We start from the raw sequence: 21,631 nt of genomic DNA on the forward strand, positions 1-21,631 counted from the left end.
CCGAAAGGGCAGGGTCCTCTCCCCTCTGTATCAGTCTGCCAATGTAAGTTTGTTTACTGTAAGTGATATCTGTAATTTGTATGTAACCCCTTCTTATGTACAGCACCATGGAATCAATGGTGCTATATAAATAATAATAATAATAATAATAATAATAATAATAGACTTTCCCTGCTGCAGGCTACAGTTGTAGCCATGTAATGTCCTCTGCACTGTCAGTGTCTGGTGTCACAGTGTGGGGCTGTCTGTACTGTTTGCCTGTTCCCAGCCTGCAGTCAGCTGAGAAATGATTCTTCTTTCCACTTGACCTGCAGGTTTCCGCATTTGCTGGACACTTGTTTTTTTCTCCCTCATGTCTTTTCCCACAATAATTGCAGTGGACAGTGCATATAGAGGAGCTTGGTCTTGTCTTTCCTTTCATAGATACTACATGTACTTTATCATCTTCATTATCACTGGTACGTGCCATCATCTTCAGGCTGTGTTTTGTCAGCTCAGCAGCCCTTCTGATTTGCATGCATTTCTCTAAAGTCATGTCTTCCTCTCTCAGTAATCTTTCTTTGAGATGACTGTCTCTTATGCCACACAACATTCTGTCTTTGATTAGACTGTCCCTGATCTCTCCAAAGCCACATGTTGCTGCAAGTCTCCTCAGCTCTGTCAGATATTTATCCACAAATTTACCATCCTCCTAATGTCTTGTGAAAAAGTTATATCTTTCCACTGTCTCATTCTTCTTTGGGTCACAGTGTTTGTCATATGTCTGCACAATATCTGCTAGGAGGAGGTAGTCTGTGTCTGAGAGTAAGGTGTGGGCTAATTCTCTGCCATTTTCCCCAATAAGGTAATAAAACAGCTTTACTTTTTATTTGTCATCACTGGGGGCCACATACAATGTAAACTCTTCCTTCCAATGTCTCCAAGTCGGGAACAGATTACATGAAGTGACATCCAGTCCCTGAGTGGGCTTCAACCCAATCTCCGTTTTGCAATAATATTAGGGAATCTGCACTTGCAGGTGCTGTGATCCTCTGTACAGTTCCAGCCTCACACAAGCTCTGAGGATTTGCAGGTTCTGTGCCCAGCTGCCACCATGTTCTGTTAGTTGTTTCCTATCATGGATCACACTCTGTGGATATCTGCAGGCTTTTTAATACAGGAGGTGCAGTCCTCCATTACAAGATATCTCCTAACAACAACTAACCAACAAGTTTCAAAAATGACTATAGTACATACATAAATGTAGTGAGACCCCTAGAGGCCACATCATCATATAACATATTGCTACAGTAATTTCATTTTGATGTCATCTGCAAAAAAAGTATTCATAAAAAGGGATGTACTTGACAACAGTATTTACTGCCCTTTATGAAGTTAAAGTTATGTCCATTAATCAAAGTTCTTTGAAAGACTCCAACAGTACATAGAAATTAAAGTTCAAGAGTTCACAGGGCAGATGCAAATTTCCAGGTCAATCTTCATTAAAAGTTTCTTCACAATTTTCTTAGATGGATCATATCGGATAGAGCTTGTTCAAGCAATTTTTGCATTTTACTGATTATTAAAATTTGTAGCCTTTCTTGTGATATTGAAAGGAACCTGACAGCTGATAAATGCTGTCTGATCCACAAGCGGCATGTATCAGAAACTGGCTGCATAATTTCATCCAGGCATACTTGACTCTGAAATGAAGTAGTGTTTCAGAGAAAAAGATAGTTTAATGGCCTCTCGGGAGTGTAGCCGGAAAGGCCTCGTCTCTGATGACTTTTGTATTATTATCATGGTGCAATTATAAATGTATTATTGATCAAAAGATGTGAGTAAAGTAATGTTTTTTCTCTCTAATTGCAGCTCAGGGAGAAGTATGGCTCAGTGTATACTCTCTACTTTGGGTCACGGCCAGTAGTAATCCTCGCTGGCTACCAAATGGTCAAAGATGCTCTTATTGACCAAGCAGATGAGTTCAGCAATAGGGGACGGATGTCGATGTTGGACAGATTTTTCCAGGCTCATGGTAAATTTCTCTTACTTTGTTTTTTCGAACTTTGAATATCTATCAAAGTGTAAGCATGAAGGCAAAATACAGATAGTTTTGCCTTAGGATGGTGGTGGGCGGTCATAGTAATAAAATATCTGCAAACTTCAAGTACTGTTAGATTTAAGAGACATACTATTTAGGCTGCATTTACACTGGCCGACTCTTGCCAGCTACCGCCAGTCAGCTACATGGAAGCCAAATGGTGGTTGTTTAAGAGCCTGAAATGCACTTCCTTGGGCACAGAATGATCGATAATATGATCATTTTGTCTGCAAAGAATATCATTGCTCTCAGCAGCTCATACCAACGAAGGCAAACTCTTTTCTTCTTTTTTTTCATCATGTAACTATATAAAGGATGATGTGTTGCCAAGAAGGATTATGTTAAACAAGCTTGAAAATAATTTCACCTGACAAACGATCACTTTGCTTTTTCGGTGGGTTCTTGACAGCCCGTCTAGACAGAATGATAAATGGAAAATAGTGTTCCCGGGAATGCTTTTACTTATCATCCAGTGTAAATGCATCGTAAGGGGTTTTTAACACTTTAGTCATGTACTGTATATGCACAGGATTTGCTTAAAGGTCTGATGGGTGGAGGTCCCTTGGGCAGCACGGTGGCTCAGTGGCTTTGCAGCGCTGGAGTCCTGGGTTCGAATCCCACCAAGGACAACATCTGCAAGGATTGTATGTTTTCCCCATGTTTGCATGGGTTTCCTCTGGGTACTCCGGTTTCCTCCCACATTCCAAAGACATACTGATAGGGAATTTAGATTGTTAACCCTCTGGGAAGTAGCAATACCAGCTGCTGCAACACCAGCAGGTTGGAGGATTCAAAGTATCATAGTTATCAAGTAGTTGAGAAGAGTGGGTAAATCTGCACTGCTGATACTGAAGTCACAATAAAGGTCAAATATGCGATTTCAGAATATTTATGTGGTTTTATTCTCAATGTGTTTCAAAGTTAGCAAAATTCTTCATCTGAAGACTGCACTTTTGTGGTATTCCTGATGAAGAGCTTTGATAACTTCAAAGCACTTTGAGAATGAAACCACATAAATATTCTGAAACCGCATATGGGACCTTTATTGTGACTACAAAACCATCAGCACAAATTTACCAATTCTTCTCCACTACTTGAAGGCTTTAAGTTAGGCCTCTGCCCCATCTATCACGAGAAGGGGTCCATATACCCCTATTCAATAAACCATGGAGTCTGTACCTCCAAGAGAATACCAAATGGAGAGGTGACCACATATGTATGTTGTTCTCTTGATTGAAGTCTATGTAAGTCTATGTAAGTCTATCTAAAGGGCTGTCACATTGTAGAAGGATCAACTTTATTCTCATTTGCACAAGGAAAGACTAGAAGCAATGGGATGAAACTGAATGGGAGAAGACACAGATTAGATATTAGAAAAAACTTTTTGACAGTTAGAGTGATCAATGAGTGGAACAGGCTACAACGGGAGGTGGTGAGTTCTCCTTCAATGGAAGTCTTCAAACAGAGGCTGGACAGACATCTGACTGGGACGATTTAGCGAATCCTGCTTTGAGCAGGGGGTTGGACCAGATGGCCCAGGAGGTCCCTTCCAACTCTACGATTCTATGATTCTATGATTCTAAGTTACAGAAAGAAACATCCAAGCCTTATTGTCTATGAAGAAAACCCTGTACAGATGCCCTATTCAGGCATGTTAATGTCACCAAAGGGGTTCCCACCTCGGGACCACCTTTTATGAGCCAGAATGGAAAGATGTTCTGAAAGAGTCTCTCCTACTCTGGCAGACTGAAAACATCTGTTTATTTCAGATTTGCAGTAGCTTTCACAAAATTATTTATTTGTCGCGTACTATAGCTCCTGTCTATAAGGTATTCTTTTTATTGAGACAACCCCTTTAATCCATCTTAGATAGATGACTACAGATCAATTCCTATGATCTATGGAATAAACTTTAACATCATAGCACATTTTCCATTTTTTAAAAAAAAAAAAATTCTGACTTACAGTATTTTGCCCCCAGTGTAACTAAGAATTGGAAAAGCTGTTAATGAGTTCCATATTGTAAACACCTTTTTTCAGCAAACAGTAAGGAATAAAGCTTATTTTTTTCTTAACCTAGGGATGATCTTGAGCAATGGAGAACGCTGGAAACAGCTACGTCGATTTACCCTGATTACTCTGAGAAATTTTGGCATGGGCAAGAGAAGTATTGAGGAGAGGATCCAGGAGGAGGCCCATTTTCTAACTGAGGAACTTAAAACACATAAAGGAAAGTAGAATTCTTTATATTTCATGGGGAGAAATAGGAAGGAAATATTTCCTTGGGGTACCTCAGGGCGCAGTCCTTGGCCCCCTTCTCTTCTCTCTCTACACGGCCCCAATTGGACAGACCATCAGCAGATTTGGCTTTCAGTACCATCTTTATGCTGATGACACACAACTGTACACATCATCCCCTGACCTTACCTCCGCTGTACTACAGAACGCCACTGACTGTCTGTCTGCAGTCTCCAACATTATGTCTGCTCTCTATCTGAAACTGAACCTCTCCAAAACTGAACTTCTTCTGCTCCCACCATCTACTAACCTCCCTAAATCTGACATTTCCCTCTCTGTGGGTGGCACCATAATAACACCCCAACAGCAGGCGCGCTGTCTGGGTGTTATGTTTGACTCCGATCTCTCCTTCACCTCCCATATACAATCTCTTGCCCGCTCGTGCCGCTTACACCTAAAGAACATCTTTAGAATCCGCCCTTTTCTCACCATGAAAACAACAAAAACCTTCACTGTCACTCTGATCCACTCCCACCTGGACTACTATAATGCTCTATTAATTGGCCTCCCTCTCACTCGACTCTCCCCTCTCCAGTCTATCCTTAATGCAGCAGCCAGGGTTGTCCATCTGGCTAATCGTTACTCAGACGCGTCCGCTCTTCGCCAGTCGTTACACTGGCTGCCAATTCATTACAGGGTACAATTCAAAGTACTTGTTCTCACCCACAAAGCTCTCCACAGTGCGGCACCCCCTTACATCTCCTCCCTCATTTCTGTCTTTCGGCCTAACCGACCGCTGCGCTCTGCAAATGACTTTCGACTAACCTCTGCCCTAATCCGTACCTCCCACTCCCGACTCCAAGACTTCTCCCGTGCTGCGCCAATCCTCTGGAATGCTCTACCCCAAGATATTAGGACCATCCACAATTTGCATAGTTTTAGGCGCTCGCTCAAAACACATTTGTTCAGAGCGGCCTATCACATTCAGTAATCAAAGTCATGTTATGTTTGTGTGTGTGTAGCCCATTCACTATCTCCATCTAACCCCCAACCCCTGAAGATGGCTGGACCATCATTGTAAATACATCATTGTAAATACAAACCTGTGCTTTGTATCTCCCCCACCTCATTGTAGATTGTAAGCTCCCACGAGCAGGGTCGTCTTATTTCGCTTTAATTATTGTATTGTTAACGTTGTTAGGCTACTTTCACACATCAGGTTTTCGGCGTCAGGCGCGATCCGGCGTCGTGCCGGAGCGCCGGATCCGGCAAATATTTCGTAAAACCGGATGTGACGGATCCGTTTTTCTGCCGGATCCGTCTTGTTCTTGACAGACAAAACAGGATCCGTCTCATCCCGTTCATCCGGTTTTTGTTCCGTTTTACGCCGGATCCGGTTTTTAAAATCGCCCCTTGTGGCCTTCCGAACGGGATTGGCTACTGAAAAACTATATATAGCATGTTCCTACAGCCCTTCTTTGACAGGTTGTAGAGGAGAAAGTGCAGGTTGGAGAGAAGAGCAAGTTACTGGCGAAGATGGATGTTGTGATTGGAAATATTTTGAAGAATTTGGCGGATTTTACAGCGGAGGCGAATCGTTTGAGGGTGATTGTTCTGGAGAAGGAGAGAGCGAGACAGCAGCGCATCAGGCATCGTAGACGACGTTTGTGGATCCACCCCATCACAGCCAAGAGAATAACGCGTGGGGTCTATTCTACACTCTGCATGGACCTTAGACGAAACCCGGATAAATTTTTTGGATATGTTTGGATGAAAATGGAGAATTTTGATTACTTGGTGGAGCGCATTGCACACCTCATAAGAAAATCGGACACCTATTGCCGCTTCTCTGTTTCACCCGCAGAGCGTCTGATAGTGACTTTAAGGTAAGCCACATTTATTGGATATGCTCGCATCAGAGCACACTTTCACTGCAATCTTGTTGGTGGTAGTTTGTATCTCCAAGTGTTATAGCTGAGTTTTGGTATGTAATGCTGTGATTTTAAACTAATTGATTGTTTTTTAAATCCCCACAGATTTCTTGCAACTGGAGAATCCCTTTCGTCACTGCATTTCCAGTACAGACTCGGGATTTCCACCATATCTGGAATAGTGAAGTACACATGCCGTGCACTATGGGACCCCTTAGCTGAAGAGTTTTTACCAGAGCCCACAACAGAGAGGTGGATTGAAATTTCAGAAAAGTTTCAACAGATATGTCAGTTTCCGAACTGCTTGGGCGCTGTGGACGGGAAACATATCCGCATTGTAAAGCCAGCCGGATCGGGATCGGAATATTTCAATTACAAGAAATATTTTTCAATTGTCCTCATGGCCATCGCTGACGCGGAATACAAATTTATTGCGGTTGATATTGGGGCCTATGGCTGCTCCAATGACTCTCAAGTTTTCAAACTGTCTGCCATGGGGCGTAAACTGTATGGAAACACCTTCCAGTTCCCACCCCCTAGACCGCTGCCGCAAACATCTGGTCCACCTATGCCATTTGTCTGTGTAGGGGATGAAGCCTTCCAGCTGTCAGAACACCTTTTGAAACCGTACTCTAGCAGAGGATTGACAAGAACAAAACGCATTTTTAATTACCGCCTCACAAGAGCAAGAAGAATGGTTGAATGTACCTTTGGTATTCTGACAGCCAAATGGCGGGTCCTATTGACTGCGATCAACCTCAAGACAGAAACTGTGGACGAGGTGATCAAAGCTTGCGTGGTACTCCACAATTTTGTTATCTGCAAGGAACCCATTTCCATTGAGGACACCTCTAAAGAAACCACCTTGCAAGATTACCATGACATTACCACTAGAAGTTCTGTGACAGTTTCAGTAATGAGGGACAATTTTGCACTATACTTTATGTCACCTCAAGGCAGAGTACACTGGCAGGATGACAGAGTGTGAAAGATTTGTGCCCTTAACCAAACTTGTGTACCTTCTGTACCAACAGTATATACCTTTGCCAACCAAAGTTGGCTATCTTGTCATGGTCTTACTATTTTTACCTTTAGGCCACAGGTGTGTACCTGGTTGTGTTTTATGCAAAGTATTTCACCTTGTAACAAAAGTTGTGTACATTGTTAGGAAATCACCAACAATAAACACAACTTTTTAGGTGAAATACTTTGCTTCAAACACAACCAGGAACACAACTGTGGCAAAAAGGTAAAATGTACCCACAGTTATATACCTGGTTTTGAATACCTTTTTACCTTTGAAATACCCTGTATTTAGCCTTTTTTTTAAACATAGTTTGCCGCAGAAAGAAATGACAGACAACCATTGTGAAACGATAATTTAACTTTAATTTAAAATATTTTTTTTTTAAAAAAATGTTTTTAATGTGCAAAAAACTTTTTTAATAAAGGTTTTAAAACCAATAGGCATTTTTATTAAAAAACACATTATAAATCTGTGTAGTGTGGGGTGGAAATACTGCTGGAGGGGCTGCGGGACACTTCGACACTGGGAGTGTGGAGAGAGGACTGGGATCGTGGTGGGGAAGGAACAGTTAGAGGTGAAGGTGTGGAAAAAGCTACAGAATGGGTGGACATGTGGGAGGCAGAAGAGGTAGTGGGCGGTGGAGTGGAGGGTTGGGCAGGGACTGTAGGAGCAGATGATGTTGATGGCAAGTTGTATGGGGAAGGAGTTTGGTACGGGGAAGGAGTTTGGTACGGGGCAGGTTGCTGGAAGTGGGGAGGTGGATGGTATGTAATAGGAGGGGGAGGATGGAAAGTGGCTGGAGGGGGTGCAGGTGGAGGAACTACTGTGGTGGGAGGAGGAGGTTGGGAGGTAACGTGCTGGAGAGCACCGTGGCATGAATGCATTACATGCATCTGCTGGGTAGGAGAGAGCGTTTCCATGCGCTCCACAACAGACCTGAAAAAGGTGTGGTTTGGCGAAGATCTTGCTTCTGAATGCATGGTTTGCAGAAGTGTCTTCACCTCCAGAATGCTGGAGTTGATCTGCTGAAAGCCTGCGGAGATTTGCTCTGACAAGACTTTTAGACAGTTCTGGAAAGATGCATTCAGATGCAAGAACTCTGGCGCATAAGTCTTTTCCTGACCCCTCTTCCGCTGCCGCCCAGTACCCGCAGGTATACTAGAGGTGGCAGGGGCAGAAGGGTGGGGTAAAGGGAAAGCGATCTCCTCACCAGCAGCTTCATGTAATGTAGGCGGCCACGATGCTCCTGTGCTGGTGGATGGGACAGATGGGTCGAATGTGTGGGAAGGCTGGGAAGGTGCAGATGTACCGGGGCGGTCGAAGTGTCCCTCGGTGCCGGTCTCCTCAGGGATCGCCTCAGAAGGGTCCAATCGTGCAGGCTCCCGAGTGCTGCTCACCGTGCTGTGGAATAAAGAGAAAAAAAAACAATTAAAATAGTGACATGGTATGGCCCTGGCTGAAAAAAAAAAGTTACATCTAAACATTTCTTTTCACATGTGGTGTGTAATATTTACCTTCTGGTGACCATTGTTTCCCGGAGGAACGACAGGGCTTGTGCGTACTTGTACTTGCTCCTGCGCCCTCCAGATCCACTCGGGGCCCGCATCTCTTTATTGAACTCCTTCTTGAAACGATCCCTCACAGACTGCCACCGCTTCACAATTCTGTCCCCTGAAACGAGAAAGGAGTGGTTAGTATACAACATCAGTGTTTCCCAAACTCCAGTCCTCATGGTCCCCAGGGGTCATGTTTTCAGGATTTCCATAGTAAATGGAAATCCTGAACACATGATCCGTGGGGACCACGAGGACTGGAGTTCGGGAAACACTGGTTTACATCAAGCAACCGATCCTGTATATACTTACGCTCTTTAATCTGGGCCCGAGCATCGAGGTTCTCCCAGTGGTCCACAAGGAGCGAACAGATTTCCTCCCAGAGTCGTCGGGTAACGATCAGGTCAGCATGGTGGCGGTCAGCCATATTCCATAGCGGCTCCCTTTCTCTGACGAGATCGATGAGGTGGTCCACATCAATCCCTCCATTCTCACCGTCAGAGTCGGGAGCATGCTGTGAAGGCTGTTAAAGAAAAAGACAAAAATAACATAATTAGCCTCCACAAAAGAAATGAAATAAAAAGTGCAAAAAAACAAAGCAAAAATATTTATACTTACACGCTGGTGACCGCCGCGTTGCTGTCGCCGACGACCCTGGGAGGCACTGCGAGGACCTCTTGGCCGAGCACCAGATTGGGAAGACTAGAGAAGAAAACAAAAAATGTTATGTCTTTGGATGTAGGCATTTGTTTGCTGTGTGTGGTCTGCAGAACATTGTTTTCTATGTGTTGTGTGTAGTGTGATGTTGTGTTTCTGCGTTTGATGCAAAAAACTTACCAATTGTGAGCCCACTCCAGGTGTCTGTCCACCCCATCCTTCGTCTTCTGGGAGCTCCTCTTCATCTTGTGATTCCTGTTTTGAAATAAAAGGCAATGAATAGACATATATTACAGAGATGATGGATTTTGGAAATAAAAACTACCGTCAAACGCTGACGATGCGAGGGAGGGCTCCCAGAAGAAGATGTGCTGTCTTCCTGCTGGCCAGACTCCATGCCTGTGGGTGGTGTTACTGCTGCTGCCAGTGCTGCCAGTGCTGCCACTGTTGCTGCTGCTGCATCTCTTGGGCGGCTGTTGAATAAAGAGAAACAAAGGGCCAATGAATATCTTGATATTCCATGGCCCTAGTTTGGAGGAATGGGGGATTTGATAATTACCATCTCTCATCTGCTGCTGGACTCCCCTCCTGTTGTTCAGCATGCTGCTCCATTTGGGGTGGTGGTGGTGCTGATGGTGCTGCTGCAGTGGTCTCCTGCCTTCTCCTGCGCCTGGTTGCTCTCTTGGGTGGCATATTGGGTGTGGCTGAGGGTCCCACTGTCATGCTTTTATATATGTGTCTTGTGGGCAGAGCTACTGAGCATGCTCAGCCCCAAAAAACCGGATCCGGCGCATTGCGGCACTCATAGGCTTTCATTGTGTGAAAAAGCCAGACACGCCGGATCCGGCGTGTCCGGCTTTTTCGCCGGAGACAAAAAACGTTACAGTAGCCGTTTTTTCCAGACGCCAGATCACGACACATTGCCGGATCCGGCAAAAACCGGATGAAACGCATGGCCATCCGGCTCGATCCGGCTCTAATGCAAGTCAATGGGGGGGAACTGGATCCGGCATTGCATTTCGCCGGATCCGGTTTTTGTCAAAAGCGCCGGATCGCGCCTGACGGCGAAAACCTGATGTGTGAAAGAGGCCTTACTTATGACTGTTGTGTTTGAAACTGTTCAACTGTAAAGCGCTGCGGAATATGTTGGCGCTATATAAATAAAGATTATTATTATTATTATTATTATTATAATCTTCTGCCATCATGACAGGCCTGCATGTAGCCAGTGGACAGTTGTTTAGTGGCCATCATTCTGTGCTCATGGAAATGCGGTTGGCCTGTCTAAACAGTCCATTAAACAATCACTGATTGGCTTGCTGTTTAACGACTATGGTCAACAAAATCTAAAAGTAATCTAAGAAATCTCTGCATTATTTTACAATCCTACATATATTCTTAAACTTTGTATAGTAAAAGTCCATGCTCTATAACCATGGAGACATGTATGTCTACATGGGAGCTGAATACACAAGAAAAAAAAATTGCAAGAAATCAATTTTCATTTTTTGCAATTACTTTATTTTCTAGTGTTGATTCATTGGCTCTATGTGTCTCCATGGTTACAGACTGCAAACAAACCCTATGTGTAGTCAGATCTTGGAGTCATGTGTTATTACATAGAATGCCCCCCTTAACTTACTAATTATTCCACAGATGGGGCTGGGAGTTCTGAGATTTATTTAACTACAGAATAAGACTTTTTAGCGTTTATTTGCTGTTTGTATGATTCTGCTTAGGAGCTGCAGACACCAAATGAAAGACGTTAAAAATAAGAAAACTAATAAAAAGAATGTGCTGGGAAGGTATTATTGAAAGTAGTATCACTCTTTATTAATGAAATTTATCGTGATAAAAGAGAGATGAATACAGAAGGGGAATAAGGTGACGATAAGATATCCAATAGGGCAATAGCAGATATACAAATGGAGGGTGAGCAAACAAAATATAGCAAATATATAGATGTACAGAAGTGTAATGAGTGGATCAGAACATGTACCTTAATAAATACCCAGATAAAATGAAATGATTATAATATCTATCAAAAGTAAAAGAAAGGGGTATAAGCAAGTTACAAAATCACACAATAAAAACAATAGAAATAAAGTGTAGATAAAGAGGCCAACACTATTTAAACCCTTAGTGACATAGCCAATTTGGTACGTAATGACCGGGCCAATTTTTACAATTCTGACCACTGTCAATTTATGAGGTTATAACTCTGGAACGCTTTAACGGATCCCGCTGATTCTGAGATTTTTTTTCGGGACATATTGTGCTTCATGTTAGTGGTAAAAATTTCTTTGATTTGACTTGCATTTATTTGTGAAAAAACGGAAATATGGTGAAAATTTTCAAAAATTTAGCAATTTTCAAACTTTTAATTTTTATGCGCTTAAATCAAAGATATGTCACACAAAATACTTAATAAATAACATTTGCCACATGTCTACTTTACATCAGCACAAATTTGGAAACAAATTTTTTTTTGTTAGGAAGTTATAAGGGTTAAAAGTTGACCAGCGATTTCTCATTTTGACAACAAAATTTACAAAACCATTTTTTTAGGGAACACATCACATTGGAAGTCATTTTGAGGGGTGTACATGACAGAAAATACCCAAAAGTGGCACCATTCTAAAAACTCCACCCCTCAAGGTGCTCAAAACCACATTCAAGAAGATATTTAACCCGTTATGTGCTTCACAGGAACTGAAGCCATGTGGAAGAAAAAAATTAACATTTAACTTTTTTTCACAAACATTTCACTGCAGAACCATTTTTTTTTATTTTCACAAGTGTGAAAAGAGAACATAAACCACAATTTTGTTGAGCAATTTCTCCTGAATACGTTGATACCCCATATGTGGGGATAAACCACTATTTGGGCGCACGGCAGAGCTCACAATGGAAGGAGCGCCGTTTGACTTTTTCATTGCAACATTGGCTGGAGTTGAGATCGGACACCATGTCGTGTTTGGAGAGCCCCTGATGTGCCCAAACAGTGGAAACCCCCCACATGTGACACCATTTTGGATACTAGACCTCCAATGAAACTTATCTAAATGTGTGGTGAGCACTTTGAATCCCCAAGTGCTTCTCAAAAATTTATACCGTAGAGCCATGAAAATTAAAAATGATATTTTTTTCACAAAAATGATAATTTCACCTCTAAATTTTTATTTTCCCAAGGGTAGCAGGATAAATTAGACCCCCAAAGTTGTTGTGCAATTTGTCCTAAATACGCTGATACCCCATATGTGGGGGTAACAAACTTTTTGGGCGCACGGGAGAGCTCGGAAGGGAAGGATCACCGGTTGACTTTTTCAATGCAGAATTGGCTGGAATTGAGATCGGACATAATGTTGCATTTGGAGAGCCCCTGATGTGCCTAAACAATGGAAACCCCTCAATACTAACTCCAACCCTAACCCCAACACACCCCTAATACTAATTCCAACCCTAACCATAACCCTAACAACAACCCTAACAAACCCCTAACACCAACACCAACCATAACCCTAACTGTTATGAGCTCATTTTCTCCTTCACCTTTGATGTCGAATGAACTCCCTCTGCTAGTGAAAGGAGGTAGTAAAATTGATTTGGATGGGAGAAACCTGTCACCTGAACAGGTGGAGTGTGATTGGACATCCGGAATCTCTGAGTGGATATAAGGCCGCCAAAGCCCTGCTGGGTTGCTGGTGATCCTCTTCTCTGAGCTCTGGCCTCCAGTTTAGTCCTGTCTACTAAAGCTAAGTTTTTGCTCTGCTATTGTTCCATGAGATTTTGTCTGGTTTACTTAGCGTTTGTGTTCAGCCAGCCCTGGTTGGGACTGGCTGAACTCCATTTTTGTCTCTGATTAGTGGATCTCTTTGCTCTGTTTTCAGAATATACCTGAGTGCTGATATAGTGATTTTGAAGTCTAGTGACTTCAGGGCCTTTTCTATCAGACGTGTTGGACATTATTTTTGGCAGGGTTTTTGCGTGATTGCAGACAGTTGCTTTTCTTTCCTGTCCTATCTAGTTAGTGAGAGCCCCATCGTTTGCTCAGCCTGTCTTTCTGTCTGTGTTTGTGTTTTCATCTGTTTTCACCTTCAATACATGTTGGGGGCTGTCTATTGCTTTGGGGTCTGCTCTGGGGCAGTTTAGATTTCCCCTTTCTTTCTTTAGATTTATTTAGTTCTCCGGCTGTGAACGAGGTGTCTAGGACCACCGTAGGAACACCCCACGGCTACTGTTAGTTGTTGTGAATAGGATCAGGGGTCTGCAATCCGCTAGCTACCAACCTCTCCGGTTTTCTGGACTTAGCTTGTATTTTTGTTTTTTCCTCCGGTGATTCATACATAACACCTAACCACAACCCTATCCCCACCACACCCCTAACACTAATCCCAACCCTAGCCATAAGTCACATAACATGAATCTGTCTCTGGGCGCGATGACGTAGTCAGTGCGCACCCTCTGCTAACATCACTGCACAGGACACGGGAGACAGCAATGGAGCAGGGAACGGTAAATATAGCCAGTGCCGGGGGCCTGAGCCAGCGGCTACACCGTCAACTGGCCCCCAGCGAAGGAGAGATGAGTATGTCTTTTTTTAATTTTTTTTTTCTTTTACAGTATATAACGGCAGCAGCATATGGGGGGTCTTTTATGTATGGAGCTTCTACTTGGCCACCATTAACCCTTGGCAGCATATGGGGGGTATTTTATGTATGGAGCTTCTACTTGGGCCATTAACCCTTGTGCAGCATATGGGGGGTATTTTATGTATGGAGCTTTTACTTGGCCACCATTAACCCTTGTGAAGCATATGGGGGTTATTTATGTATGGAGCTTCTACTTGGCCACCATTAACCCTTGTGCAGCATATGGGGGTATTTTATGTATGACGCTTCTACTTGGGCCACCATTAACCCTTGTGCAGCATATGGGGGGTATTGTATGTATGGAGCTTCTTCTTGGCCACCATTAACCCTTGTGCAGCATATGGGGGGGTATTTATGTATGGAGCATCTACTTGGGCCACCATTAACCCTTGTGCAGCATATGGGGGGTATTTATATATGGAGCATCTAGTTGGGCCACCATTAATCCTTGTGCAGCATATGGGGGTATTTATGTACGGAGCCTCTACTTGGGCCACCATTAACCCTTGTGTAGCATATGGGGGTATTTATGTATTGAGCTTCTACTTGGCCACCATTAAGCCTTGTGCAATATATGGGGGGTATTTATGTATGAAGCATCTACTTGGGACTCCATTAACCCTTGTGCAGCATATGGGGGTATTTATGTATGGAGCATCTACTTTGGCCACCATTAACCCTTGTGCAGCATATGGGGGGGTATTTATGTATGAAGCATCTACTTGGGCCACCATTAACCCTTGTGCAGCATATTGGGGGCATTTATGTATGGAGCATCTACTTGGGCCACCATTAACCCTTTTGCAGCATATGGGGGGATTTATGTATGGAGCTTCTACTTGGACCACCATTAACCCTTGTGAGGCATGTGGGGGGTATTTATGTATGGTTCATCTACTTGGGCCACCATTAACTCTTGTGCAGTACCACCCTCGGCTTATATATGAGTCAATAAGTTTTCCCAGTTTTTTGTGGAAAAATTACGGGGGTCGGCTTATACAAGTGTTGGCTTATACACGAATATATACAGTACACTAGTGTCCTTGATATTGCGTTGATACAGGGAACTAGTCTGATTGCCGAATGTGGAGTCGGGAAGAAATTTTTTTCCCCAATGTGAAGCTTACTGTTTGCCACATGGGTTTTTTTTGCCTTCCTCTGGATCAACATGTTAGGGCAAGTTAGGATAGGATATGGGTTGAACTAGATGGACTTAAAGTCTTCCTTGAAGCATAATAACTGTTACTATGTAACTATGATATTCTTGAGATTTCATTTTACCCTGCACAGATTCTAGACACCCAGTGCCAGATGCAGCAAAGCAGCCCCAGAACATAACAGAGCTTCCTCCATGTTTCACAGAAGGGACAGTATTCTTTTCTTGATATGCTTTATTTTTGTGCCTGTGGATATAAAGCTGATGTGCCTTGCCAGAAAGTTCAATTTTTTTCTCATCTGTCCATTCAACATTCTACCAGAAGCTTTGTGGCTTGTCAACATGTAGTTTGGCAAATTCCAGTCTGGCTTTTTTATGACTTTTTTTCAACAATGGTGTTCTCCTTGGTCGTCTCTTGTGAAGTTCACTTTGGCTCATACTACAACAGATGGTGCGATCTGACACTGATGTTCCTTGAACTTGAAGTTCACCTTTAATCTGTTTAGAAATCTTTGGGGGCTCTTTTGTTACCATTCATATTATCCATCTCTTTGATTTGTCATCAATTTTCCTCCTGCGGCCACGTTCAGGGAGGGTGGCTACAGTCCCATGGAGCTTAAATTTCTGAATAATATGTGCAAGTGTAGTCACAGGAACATCAAGCTGCTTGGAGATGGTCTTATAAATTTTACCTTTAACATGTTTGTCTATAATTTTCTTTCTAATCTCCTGAGACAACTCTTTCCTTTGCTTCCACTGGTCCATGTTGAGTGTTATATACACCATGTCACCAAACAGCACAATGAGTATCTGTAGCCGTCTATACAAGCCCACTCATTGATTCCAAGATTGTAGACACCTGTGATGCTAATTAGGGGACACACCTTGATTTACCATGTCCCTTTTGTCACATTATTTTCAGTGGTACCATATTTCTGTCCAGGCCTATTTCATGAGTTTTATTTTTTTTAAAATTCTGTGGAAACATGGTTGAAAAGCAATGTCTGACTTTCATTTTATCATTTTCATAGATTTTTTATTTATTATTAATTTTGTTAGATTCATGTTATTTCTGTCACCATTGTGTTTTTTTTGTCATTAAACGAAGGGTACCAACAATTTTGACCACGTGTGTAAATTCTAATCTAAACATTGGATGATAATTTATCTGGATGTGGCTCTCGAGGTGAGAAAGGTTGTGTATCACTGATGAAGAGGAATACATTAAGAAAAAGCTATTTATGTCTTGTGCAGGACTTAAAGGGAACCTGTCACCCCCTGGGCGTTTTTACACAGAGCAGGTGTTGGCATAGGAGACAAAAGGAGGCGGGGCACAGACGGCAGAGCAGGAGCATGATGGACGGCTATGGGAGGCGGGGCACAGACGGCAGCACAGTGGCATGATGGATGGCTATGGGAGGTGGGGCACAGATGCTACAGAGACATGATTGACGGCGGAGAGGTGGCTGCTTCAGGGGGACACACCATACCTGGGATGCATTAGAGGTATGAGGACCTATTTATAAAAGTTAATATTTCAGTGTTACTGGGGGTCAGAAATGGAAGAGCCACCTTCACAGAATGCAACCTTAGTGCTTCTGAAGGTGGCTCTTTTAGTTAAAAATGCCCAAGGAGGGTGACAGGTTCCCTTTAAGGTGAAGGCTATGACACATGGATCCTGTACTGTACCCAATGTCATTCTCTGCATGCCACCAGTATTTCAAACACTGTACCCAATTTGCGTTAAATGTTCAACTTTTTAACTTTTACAGAATCACCATTCAATCCCACCAATATACTGGCCCAGACTGTATCCAATGTCATCTGCTCAATCGTGTTTGGGAATCGATTTGATTATAATAATTTACATTTTCTGAAACTTTTGAATTTATTTAATGAGGCATTTCAGTTGCTAAGCTCCACCTGGGGCCAGGTAAATTAATTGCATTCCTTAAATTGCCATTTTTTCCACTAATCAAGCAGGACAATCTATTTCTATGTGGACATGTAGATAAATATGAAAGTACCTTTTACCCTTGAATCAGTTTTCAAGTGCCTAAAAGAATGGTCTATTGCATGATTTTAGACTCCAATCATTGGAGCTTCTAAAAAATCTTACAAAATCTCCAAAGTGCAATTTGACTTTGTATCAGCACATAAGAAGGGTAAAAGGCAAAAAAAGTCTTTGTACAGCTATGCAAGATTGATTGGTCTAATAATTACAAATATTTAATACTATTCTACAAAACTCTTGGCCATATTCTTGATCTTACACCTCTCGATAGGGAAAAGTGAACACGTAGCTAGCTATGATTCCAGAGTAACTGCACTTTTTAGAATGGCGTCCAACATCATCCCGCTATTCTTGCCATATTATTTTAACACACATATTTCCTTTGGAAACACCATAGGATCACATATCTTATCAACTTAAAGCATAAAATTAAGGTGTGATTTGCTCTTTGGCTGTTATTAGCTATTCCCAAAGAACGAAGATAAGATTTTTTTCGAACATCCACTAACAAAGGTTCATAGATAGTGATGAGCGAGTATACGCGTTACTATTCGCACAGATAGTACGGTATTCGGGTTACTTGTTACATTGCGACTATTTGTGTACTCGCCTCGCTATTTCCGGATGTCCCACGACTGCAGTTTTGGCTCCTCCTTTGCAGCCACTAAACATGCTGGGCTTCTTAACCAATCATAGTAATTCTGAAGACATTTTGGTTGTGGCATAACTGTGATTGGCTGGACACCCAGCATCATAGGGTCTATGTAAGCCCTGCCGCCGACATTTTGTGCACATTGCATGTACAAGCATAGGGAGAGATCGCTCAGCTGCTAGGGAGAGTCTTTAGGCCTCTTGATAACACAAAATCCCTTTTCAGGGCTACCTGCAGTGTATACTAGGTCAGTATAGAGTAGGGCGAGAGAGATACTTAAACAAGGACAGTTTAAAGAAGCCGATTACTAGCTCCATAATACCACCAAAAAATAGCTCTTTTCAAAGCTGAAGACACACAACAAAGTCAGAGTACAGCGAGGGAGAGATTGTGTATTAGGTAGGGAGAGGTTAAAATGTTCTTCTAGTGTCCATCTTCAAACAGCTCTTGTTCGAGGCAAAGCAATATTTTTCCAGCCCACAGAGTACTAGCATTTAGTGCTGCCTTTTTATAAAGCACCGGTCTATTTTCCCTTCTGTTTCTGGGGTCAGAGCCTGGATTCTGCTGGTCACATTAGTCCATTAAAAAGGTGTTATGTGTCCTATGCAAAGCAGTAGTCCAAATATTTCATACTGCTTGCTACCAAGCAGGCACCAGGCCAATTTCCCCGCTGTTTATGCGGTCAGAGCCTGGCTTATGCTGTCAACATTAGTCCACTTAAAAAGGCGTTAAATGCCCTATGCAAAGCAGTAGTCCAAATATTTCCTACTGCCTACTACCAAGCACGCAACAGGCCACTTTCCCAAATATTTTTCCCAGTTTGCCATCCTTGCGCTACACAAGCAAGTGTTAAGCAATCTGAACTGTGCTTTCACCAATGCCGTAACCGGGAAGGTCCAGCTAACAGCAGACACCTGGACAAGTTGTTGTGGACAGGGATATGCTGATACCCCATATGTGGGGGTAAACCATGGTTTGGGTGCACAGCAGAGCTTGGAAGGGAAGGAGCACCATCTGACTTTTTCAAGCACAATTGGCTGGAATTGAGATCGGACACCATGTCGCGTTTGGAGAGCCCCTGATGTGCCTAATCAGTGAAAACCCCTCAATTCTAACTCCAACCCTAACCCCAACACAAACCTAACCCTAATCCCAACCCTAGCCATATCCCTAACCACAAACCTAACCCTAGCACACCCCTAACCCTAATCTCCTAATCCCATCCTTAACCCTAATACCAACTCTAGCCCCAACCCTAACCTTAACTTTAACCCAAACCCTAACACTAACCCTAACTTTAGCTCCAACCCTAAACCTAACTTTAGCCCAACTCACTATAGCCCAACTCTAACACTAATGGGAAAATAGAAATAAATACATTTTTTTATTTTATTATTTTTCCTTAACTAAGGAGGTGATGAAGGGAGGTTTGATTTACTATTTTTTTATTTTGATCACTGTGATAGACCCTATCATAGTGACCAAATTGAACCAATAGGAAAAATCTCCTATTCTTGCCTGGTGCCAGCTGCCATTTTCTCCCCGGAAGAAGATGCTTGTAGCTCTGAAGCGAAGCAGGAGGGCCCAGTAAGTACGGGGGGGGGGATCGGGGTCCCTATTTCTCTCTCCTCTGATTTGCGATGACATCAGAGGAGAGAGAAATTAAATGGGAAATCTGACTTTTTTTTTGCGGTTGCTGTTATTCCATTAATAAAGGTGATTGCAAAACCTGGGTCGGTAAAAACTGACCCAAATCATGTTCTCTGGGGTCTCGGCTACCCCGGCAAGCCTAGACCCCAGAAAAATTCCAACTCTGGGGGGAGCTATACACTTTTTCCTTAGCGCCATTAATTAACGGCGATGTGGTTTACCTTAACTGCCGCTGTTAAAAGGAGTATCAGCGGTCGTTGAGGGGTTAAACATCTCATAAGGTATAATAAATGTAAAGTGCAAAAATTAAATTGGATAAATAGTGGACCAAATACAGAGATGCTCATTCACCATACTCGACATGCATTTCACTAATGCTTCGCCAGGGGTCAGTGACACAATGTGAGGATTCACGAGTCTTGAGTCACAAAGAAGGATTGTAGACTTGTACCCTAAGGCAGACAACAATTTTAAATCCAATTCACACATTGCGGAAAAAAACATGTATAAAGATGAAAGTGGTGCAAATTTTAAATCTGCAACATGCTTGTGTGGATTTTCAAGTTTCCCCGTATTTAATGCTTAGAAATGGAGTAGGGTGGAACTCTCAGCCAAATTTAAAATTAATTCTGCAAGTAACATTTGCAGATTTTGCCTGCAGCATTGTTATGGATTTTTAGCCAAATCCGGGACAAACATTTAAAAAAAAATGTAAACATGGTCTAATACTGAGTAATGTTGTTTATTATTTATATTGGCATTGCAAAAGTGTAGACATTAGATGACAGCAAACAATAGCAGAGATGCCTACAACAAATGGTGAATTACCCACATGAGAATGGGTTTTGCCCTAGGTTGGTGTATTATTTTCTTTGAAAAGCTGTAGAAAGAAAGTGAAGGAAAATAAGGACATATGTTTTGACAATGCGTGCAACGTGACTGATTAATCTTGGCAAATTGAACCTGGGACTCCTTAGGTCAATACTTAACACAGCTAAGAGATTTAGATGGTGAAATGCAGCCAAGTCTCCTGAGACACGAGCAATAACACTTCAGAGTCTGACTCCCAAGGGCAGTATTATGTATGGGTAATACGTCACAGTCTGACTCCCAAGTGCAGCATTGTGCATGGGTTATGGGGGGACAGATCGTACAATCGATACTAACTGGGGTGCAGAATTTTCTGTTTTGTTCTCTGCTTTGGATGGCATTAGGCTGGTTTTTTGTAATGTTGGCCAGGTTTAATAAATACAAGATACAGAATGAATGTAACACTCCTATTTCCATTCCTCCACCATGAGCACTCCCTGCCGAATTCATGCCAAGAACATTAAAAAAAAACCTCAGATAGTTAGATTTGAAGTTTATGGTTACCATAGGAGACTGGTATGCTGCTGCTTGTTGCAAAAGGTTGCAATCTAACCAGATTTGCATAGAGGTTGCATGTTTTTAGTTTTTTGTGTGTATGTATACCTAACAGGTTAGCAAAGGTGTCCTCAATTTTGTAAGCCCTCTTTCAACTAATAATAAAGTAGTTAAAATGACTGGCAGAATTGTAACTTTGGCATTTTGACCACCTTTTATTCCCTTTGTCCCAAACTCCATACTTACTCATCATTCTCTTTTCTACTTAGCTTAATTTTCGCCATAAGCCCATCTCCTAAGAAGCCACAGACCTGTAAAACAACTTGAATAACATGGGAAAGAGCTATCCAGTGCAGCACTGGACTAGTGTCTTCTCTCTGTGCAATCACATAGTCTGTCTTTGATTCATGCCGACCACGACTTACAGCTGCATGAGCTGAGTTAGGCTAGTTTCACACTAGCGTTTGTGAGCGCAGCGACGGCCTGCGCACGGCCCCCGCTAAGCCCCGCCCCCTGCCGCGCCCTGCGTCCCCTATCTTTATCACTGGGGGCGCAGGCCGTGCGCTGTATGCGTTTGGCGGCGCATGCGTCCTTTTGACGGTGCGCCCACCTGCGCCAAACGCAACCTGCTGCAGTTTGGTTGCGTCGGCGCACCG

The 21,631-nt window shown here is 42.7% G+C and overlaps 1 protein-coding gene across 1 annotated transcript in view; it reads left to right on the forward strand.

The window, feature by feature from the left end:
- LOC141052037 (cytochrome P450 2G1-like) overlaps nucleotides 1-21,631 on the forward strand; it is a 129,508-nt gene that overhangs the window by 59,228 nt on the left and 48,649 nt on the right. Inside the window, exons 2-3 of the mRNA XM_073549216.1 lie at nucleotides 1,852-2,014; nucleotides 4,161-4,308. Coding sequence (XP_073405317.1) covers nucleotides 1,852-2,014; nucleotides 4,161-4,308 — 311 coding nt within the window. The remainder of the gene's footprint in view (nucleotides 1-1,851; nucleotides 2,015-4,160; nucleotides 4,309-21,631) is intronic.

This window comes from Dendrobates tinctorius, unplaced genomic scaffold (genome assembly GCF_039654945.1).
Source record: "Dendrobates tinctorius isolate UK_male_01 unplaced genomic scaffold, ASM3965494v1 ptg000158l, whole genome shotgun sequence".
Taxonomy (NCBI): Eukaryota; Metazoa; Chordata; class Amphibia; order Anura; family Dendrobatidae; genus Dendrobates; species Dendrobates tinctorius.